Source organism: Myiozetetes cayanensis, unplaced genomic scaffold (genome assembly GCF_022539395.1).
Source record: "Myiozetetes cayanensis isolate MyiCay16 unplaced genomic scaffold, myiCay2020 scf9, whole genome shotgun sequence".
NCBI lineage: Eukaryota > Metazoa > Chordata > Aves > Passeriformes > Tyrannidae > Myiozetetes > Myiozetetes cayanensis.
In genome coordinates this window covers 364093-372140 of record NW_026088185.1, presented here as the reverse complement: position 1 = coordinate 372140, position 8048 = coordinate 364093, and the positions used below count along the sequence as shown (strand labels likewise).

Below are 8048 nucleotides of genomic sequence, written 5' to 3'. Positions count from 1 at the left end.
GCAGGGCTGGAGTGGATGATTTTAGGAGGCTTAGAAGGGCAGGAGCTGCCAAGTTCCCTGTCTGTGTTAATTCCCTCCCTCCAGAAGCAAGTGCCAGCAGGGCTTAGCTCAGGGGGATGTTTGGAGCTGCACCAGGAATAAATTGCTGAATGGCCCAGCAGCACCAGCGTGCTGAGCCAGGATCCTCGGGAACAAGGGCTGCCCCAGCCCACGGAGTGATCCATCCATGTCTCCCAGAGCGAATCCGAGGAGCCCTAATGGAATCTGCAGATCCTTCACTGCTCTGCTTGGACTCCTCTGCCCGCCCTCCCCCTCCAAGCCCCCGCAAAGCAGAGCTGGGGAGCAGCCCGTGGTACTTAAATCCTAAATCCTGCCTTTCTCCAAGGGAACTGAAAGGAATTGTTTTGGAATAACAGTGCAAATCGAATTTCCCGTGGCAGATAAGGGGGAGAGAGGTCAAATACGAAAAGGCTTTAGATGAAAGAAGAATTAGCCTGGAACTCTCCCGGAATAACTCAATTCCAGGCTCATTGTCAGCACCCCCAGAATCTGAGAGGTTCCCTCATGGAGCCCAGCAGATAAACCTGGCCAAGGCAATTTGTTATCCCGCTGCACACGGAGCTGTTTCACCAACCACATGCTAAGAATCCTCCTAAAATCCCCTTGAAACAGGGGAGAAGTCTATCGACGTGTTTGGGGCCACATTCCAGCCAGAGCCGTGGGAAGCCACTCTGGATTGGCAGATATTCCTCCTCCTCCTCCTCCTCCTCCTCCTCCTCCTCCTCCTCCTCCTTCTCCTCCTCCCTGTCCTCCCAGACCCCATCCCTTGGAGTGGGGTTGGAGACCTGGCTGGCCCAGCCTGCAGATATTCCCATGGGCTCAAAAGAGCCAGGAGGGGTTGCAGCCCCTCTTCCCTTGGCTGGACCAGCATTCCCCAGCCTTGGCAGGGTTGGTGTCAGGCTTGGGATGCTCCCAGAGGAGTCTTCCCACCATGTCTGCTTCAACTTCCCTCTCTTTCCCAGACAAAGTTCTCCCCCCCTCCCTTTCCCAAGACATATCTTACCTCTTTTGGTCCCAACCTTCCTCCTCCTGGAGCGCAGCAGAAAATTTGGGAGCAGACCCAGCCCAGCCAGAGAGCTGGGCACGGGAAGAGGACTCATCCTGGAGGAGAGGGATGTGTGCTGGAGAGGGGACACCCCCAGGCCCAGGGGTACAGCCCCACGTGCAACAGCCCCACGGATCTCAGGGATTTGGGGCAGGACAGAGCCACACACACAGTGCCAGCTTTTCCCTCTGCAGATTCTCCTGGTTTTCCCTCCCTGGTTGGCGGCCTCTGGGGGAAATCCAGCTGTTCTTGCTGCAAACTCAATTTTAGTGGGATTATTCATTTTTGCAGGCGCTGCCAACGCACATCTCAGAGCCACAGGGGAACTGGGAAGCTCCAGGAGCTTCTCCACGGACATCCCAATGTCCACACGGGGATATTTTCACCAAAAACCCCACTCTGGCCCCGAGACCCCCCTTCCATGACAGCAAGGAGCCACTTGGTTTACAGTGGATGAAACAGCCCATCCCACCAAAGGCTGGGCTTGGCCTGGGGGGCAAGGACCCCCAGCAGCACCAGGACCCCCCTCCTGGATAAACAGGCTCCAGGAATTCCTGTCTCTCACCATGGAGTGAGTCCGGCCTGCAAGGCGGTTGCTGAGCTCACTTTGGCTCCATTATCCATGGGGACTGGGGAGGATTTTGGGAATTGCTCCACGCAGTGGGGAAGGAGGGATTTTTGTCTAATTTTTTTTCCCTTCATGTAATTGAAGAGTGAAATTCTGAAAGCTTTGCTCAAGGACTCTGGGGTTTAATCACCTTTAAAGCTCAGCAATTGCTCCCCATTCCCTTCCTCATTTAATGGGAAGCAGGTTTCTTGTCCCTGCAGGCATCTGAAGCTGGTGACCAGCAGCCAACTGTGCCTTGACAGAGCACAAAGGCACCATGTCTGCATCCTCACCCTTCTAAACACAGCACAACCCCCTCTTTAAAAAATTTAATTGCACTGAGTTTGAAGAATTCGGTGTCCCTGCCTACGGCAGAGGGGCTGGAACAAGATCATCTCCAAGGTCCCTTCCGACCCAAACCACTCAATGATCCCAAACCTTCCCCCCTTGGCACAGGGGAATGAATTCAGAAAATAGATGAAAAAGGCCCATTATAAAGGAGATAAAGGACATGTCTGAGCCCTGACCCATCCCATCCCACCAAAAACCCTGGATGAAAAGAAGATCAGCAAGGGAAACCAGGGTGGTACTATAATTAACTTTTTTCTTTTTATTTACACCACAAGAATAACAAGTTGTCATAATGTGGTACAAAATACTGGACTCCTAATAAAGTTGAAATTGAAGTCGGTACTGTCAGAGAAAGACACCATTGGCCAGTAAAAAAAAACCAAACCAAAACCAAACCAAACCAAAACAAAACCAGAAAAATAAAAAGAGAAAAGAGAAAAATAAAATAAAACAAACAAAAAAACCAAAACAAAAAAACCAAAACAAACCCAAAAAAACAAAACAAGAAAAAGAAAAGAACGAGAAAAATAGTCCAACTCCACCAAGTTAAAAGATGAGCACAAAGAATCACTGAAAGGAGGGTCCATACAATAAAAGAGTGAAATTGTGTCTAAATTACAGCGTAAACCGGTAGCTGCTACCAATGGTGACGTCATACTGAGCATGTATAGGTATAAAGTAGAATATAATATAGTTACAACTTTTTTGATACTACATATCTGTAATAAGCTCTCGGGTGAATAATGTTTCAACCCCTTCCCCCCCTCCCCGCCCCCACTTTTTTATATATATATTATATATATAAGTTTGTCATCCTCATAAATTGGAAAATAGCGCCTCCACTATGGAGCACAGAAAAGTGTTAATTTATTTTCTTTCAATAGGATACTTTTTTTTTCTCTCTTTTTCTTTTTTTTTTCTTTTTTTGTGTGTGTGTGGTTTGTTTTTTTTAATTATTATTTTTTTTTTCATCAATATCAAAGACAAAGCGAGGCCGAGCTGAGAACGAGCCCGGCCTCGCGACAATGAAGAAATATCGTTTTTGCCTTTCGCTGCAAAGTCTCGTTTTGTTTTTTAAACCACAGTGCTGCACAGTACACGACTGCTTAAAGTGAAACCGAGCACTAATACATCCCGGAAAAGTTATAATTCCTTACAAAAGTTGGGCTGTGCTGGAGAGCTGGCCCTTCCCAGCCCTCCTCAGCCGCCCGGCTCTCCCCGGAGCTCGCGGCTCGGAGTCCGACCTGCCCACCCAGGCGAGAAATCAAAGCGAAAACACCAACCCAAAGGAAAGGAAATGAGAAGAGTAACGAGAATAACCATGACACAGGCAGTTTACTTGGTGTGTTCGGCGTAGTCACCCCCTAGAAACACTGGTTTCACATAAATACAATAAACTCTATTATTGGTAAGTCACAAGTGCTAGAGAAACGTCTTAGTTGTTTGTTTGTTTTTTCTTCTTAAAATGAGAAATGTTGAAGTAGTCCTTTGTTTGCTTTCTTTGTAGTTACTCTTTTGAACAACGAAAAGCACGATTTCTTATTCAGTTCAGTGAGACAAACAAAAATTCCCACTCTCCTTCCTCTTTTTTTTTTTGTGTGTGTGTGACAACAACATCCCAACCTTTAGTCTCCGCAAATGCCACGAGAGGAAAAAAGAAAATCTCAAACCAAAATGAAACGAAACAAAAAACAACCCAAGGAAAAAAAAAAAACCAAATCCAAACCCAAAAAATCCCACAAAAACCCAACCCCAAACCACCATTTTTTTTGTTTGTTTTTGTTTTCAAAGCTGCCAAGTGTGGCGTGCAAAATCTGTATACAATATAAAGACATGCCAACCTTACAGACCATGCAACCTCAAGGTGTAGGAAACTTAAAAAAATATATTCATATATATTTATATATATATTTATATATATCAATGCCCGTCAAAAGAATGTGGGCCCAAAAAAGTTTACAAAAGGAAGAATGGAATGAAGACGTGACCGTGACTAATAAAAAAAGGAATGTTTTGTATCGAAAGTAAGAAACCAAAAACAAAAAGCAAAACAACAACACCCCCCTCCCCAAAAAAAACAAACCAACACCCAATGGTTATTTGTGTACTGCAAACTGGGCCTCACTTCACTGCAAAGAGGATTTAAAGATGCTCCTTCTCTTCCCAAGGAGGTACAAAGATGCCCCGGGCAGCACCACGGAGGGATGCGGGAGCATCCCGGGCTCCCGCCCTCTGGCAAAGCCATCGGAAATGAAGAAGCAAATGGCTCAAAAAGGTGAAAAATCCCAGGGGAGCCTCAAAACGAGGGCTCCTGCCCCTCTCTCCGTGCCTGTGCCAGCCCTGGAGAGCATCCCCGGGAAGAGCATCCCCAGGGAAGGGCGTCCCCAGGGAAAAGCGTCCCCAGGGGAGTGGGTGATGCTCAAACAAATCCACGTCGCCCGGAGTTCAGGAGACGAGCTCTGACGTCTCGGGAAAAAAATCTTTCCACCCCTGGCAAAAAGCTGAGTGAAATGATGGGAAGGAAGGAAGGTGGGATCCCGACAAGCTCCTCCGGTTTTCCTAAAGGAACCGGCTCAGCACAGTCAGCCAGTGGCTCCCGGGAACGCCCAAAAGGAAGGAAAAAGCTCTGCCACGACCGAGAGGAGAAACGGGAAAAAAACCTTCCAGGGAAGAGCTGGCAAGAGAAAGGAGGGTGTGAACACGGTCACCGCCCACAGAAGGAGGACAATTCCAAGGAGAATTCCAAGTCAGTCACCAAACTCGGCAGCGGGATTGATTTTAGGTCACAGCAGCAAAACAGGTGGGCGGAAAAAATGCCGGCCCGCCCCATCCCCAGGTCCAGCGTGTTTTCACACGGGATTCTCTTCAGCAAACACTGAGGATGGTCCTTAAAATTCCCAATTTTCGACCGTACTTGGGTGTTTGCACAACTCAAATACTGTAGTGTTTTCAACTGCACTAGAAATGGAGCAATAAACCAAAAGCCTCTTGCCTTCGCTCACGCGTGGGGCTGCGCTTCCAACGCCTCCCGTGACTCCCGAACGGAATGGAAACGGCTGCTTGGAGAACTGGAAAAAGAGGAAGTTACTGGAAGCGGCCCCGTCAGTCGTCACGGGAACAGGATAAAATAACAGGGATCATAAAATGGCAGGGATGGAGGAGAAGCTGCGTGGGGGGGTCGGATGTGCTGTCCTACACTGCTCTGAGGCGGCGCCGGCACCTCCAAGATGCTCCTCTAGGATGCTCAGCTCCTCATGGAAGGGCTGGCTGCCTCTCCCACCCGGCATTCCCAGGGGGAAAAAACACCTCCAGCCCTACCAGTGACAGGAAGAAGAGGAGAGAAAAAGAGAGAGGTGGGAGGTGTGCGGGCATCCGTCGGTCCGGCGGAGAGAAAACGCCAGGAACGAGCGTCCAACGAGCTTTCCCAAGGCTCCCGAGATCCTTGGAGGACAAAGACATCGCCCACTGGATGCTACTACGGCAAAGGTAAGGAAATTCCTTATTTTCTCTACACAGCTACTAGAAGAGAACTGAGGAAATATACAGTGATACAAAAGAGCTCACCACGTCCCCTCTTCCTTGAAAAAACTGCACCCAATCCCGAAAAAAATCAACTGTGTCCGTGTGCCACGGTCCCTCACGCCTGCAGGAAGCTGCTCACCGTCCAAAAGAGTCGAGGAAAAGGAGAGAAAAGCAGAAAGGAAAAGGCAAAACCCCAAAGGAAAATCGGGGAGGGAGGGAGGTTTCGATGCTATTGCCGCTCGGGAGGGAAACCTGCCGAGGAGAGAAAGGTCGGAGTCACACAGACAAGGCTTCCGGAGGGGGGGGCGGGAAAGATCCATATAAAAATTAACAGCAAATTCATCGTCTTCGCTATAAAAAACTCTTTGTTTTTCTTGTCTTTGTTAGAAAAGGATCACAACTAAAAACCTTAAATTAAAATACAAATGTTTAGGGTAGTTGCCCAGTGGCTCAAGTGTTGGCTTTCTGAAAAACTTCCCAACCTGTCACCTGAAAGTCCTCATGTTTCAACCTGGATCCTTTTCCAAAAGCACCTTGGACGTTCCAATTCCCAAATCTCTCCCTAGGGAGCTTCCAATGGCTACTGTTAGAGTATGCATTTATTACATATATTTCTTTTTTTTTTTTCTTTGTTCCTAGAAATGCATCATAAATACTTTTCTCAATAATTCATAGGAATCCGGTTTCTAAGCTTGGAATACATTTGGACTATACATTATACACATATATATATTTATACCTAACAATTTAAGCAATATCTCATGCTAGTTGCTTTTAATAAAAAGCATTCCAGTCTTAAAACCTGCAGTTGTGTCTAATACATGCTTCGACAACCAAATCGATAAGTTCAATTACCAGAAGAGAGAGAAAACATTGGAAAATTTGTTGTTAAAAATGGTTGAATTTCAAAGACCCAACAGTATTTGCCACTTTTTTGGCAACTACCTTATTTTTTTTTCCTTTTTTCTTTTTTTTTCCTTTTGGGTTTTTTTTTCTTTTTTTTTTTTTTTTTTTTTGAAACAGCAATGAAAGAAAACAAAACAAATCCAAACTTGTCGAGAGTTTTTGGAGACGCTCCGTTCAGCTGATGCCTGCTTCCCACCACCATGCCAGCACAAGCCAAAAAGTCTTCCTTCCTGATGGCAGTTCTTGGCTTTCCCAACCAGAGGAAAAATATTCAGGAACTGCTGTGTTCTTTGTGGTTTATTATTATTAATTTTTTTTGTTTGTTTTTGTTTTTTTTTTTACTTAAGGCATTGTTCCTCAAACTTCAGAAAATCCAGCTGCACCAAATCCATCAATTAAAAAAAAAGGCACAAACTCATCTTCAGATGGCTTTGGAGACCATAAAGCCGACTCCATCTGGGCTCAACGTTTCCCCCTTTCTCCTTCCCTTTCCTTTAGATGTCAGATGAGTCCCTCATTCCCTGTCCCTCCCCGGTAAAAATACACCATCTCCCAGAGTTCCCGTTCCGACAGGAGCTGTCGCTGACTCCCAGGCAGGCAAGAGCCATTCCAAAATATCCAAGAAATGAAACTACACGATGGGCCGAGTGGTTCAAGCGGAGATTGCTCAGTTGTAAGCACCAGTTTTTACGTTAAGGTTTGTTTTATTTTCGCGTGTGTTTGTTGTTGAAGCTTTGATTCCTTTATATTTTTTTGTGTGTGTGTTTTTATTTTTTTTTTGGCAACTCTGCCAAAGACTTCCCGGGCGTCGTTCCTCGTTGCGCTCCCAGTGAGGACCAGAGGAAGAGCACCCAACGTTGTCGGTCCTTTGCTGCTCTTCACCAGCATTTTTCGGCAAATAGAGACTCAAAGATAGGCAGAGATTCCGGTTTTGTTGTCGGTTGCTTTGCTTTACACCTGGCTGTCCTTCCCGTGTTCTGGAATCAACCGTGGCAGGACGCAGGAGTAACAAGAGAAAGCTTCTTGGCAGAGCTTCAAGACGAAGACGAACAGACAGGAGAACTCCAGCTCGAAGGTTAATGCTACAGGGGAGGTTCCTCTTCCATGGGTTCGTCCTCAGGTCTGAGGGGTTTCACGGCCAGGCAGGACGGGGAGAGGGAGGGAAGAGAGAGCAGAGGGGTGAGCACGGCAGGGCTGGGCAAAGTGGGGCCAAGTTTCACACCTGACAGTCCCATCACGTTCCTACCCACCGGGCTGGGATCAGCTGGCTCACCTGGAATCAAAACTCGCCACTGGGAGGGGTGTTTGGACAATCTGTTCTCACTCCTGGAGCTCTGGCAGCCTTGGGGCTGTGCCAACTGCCCTGGGGAGCCTGTTCAGTGCCAACCACCCTCTGGGGGAAGGACCCTTTTCTAAAGCTCCCCTGACACAACTCCAGGTCACTCCCTTGGGTCCTGTCCCTGTGCAACATTCCCATTTCCTGCAGCCAGATCAACCCCCCCTCACGGCCCAAACCCACGCCGGGCTCCGGCTGGAGCAGCAGGGCCAGGCACGGGG

General features: G+C 47.5%; 1 protein-coding gene and 1 pseudogene across 9 annotated transcripts in view; both read right to left on the bottom strand.

The window, feature by feature from the left end:
* Positions 1-1555: 1555 nt before the first annotated feature.
* LOC126652509 (uncharacterized) lies at positions 1556-5350 on the bottom strand (annotated as a pseudogene).
* Positions 5351-5932: 582 nt separating this feature from the next.
* The window catches only part of HDAC4 (histone deacetylase 4), a 168185-nt gene continuing 166069 nt past the window's right edge, over positions 5933-8048 (bottom strand). For all 9 annotated transcript variants that reach the window (XM_050339456.1, XM_050339460.1, XM_050339459.1 and 6 more), the window contains one exon: positions 5933-7613. In XM_050339456.1, the coding sequence (XP_050195413.1) occupies positions 7574-7613 (40 nt within the window). In that variant the 3' untranslated portion in view covers positions 5933-7573. The remainder of the gene's footprint in view (positions 7614-8048) is intronic.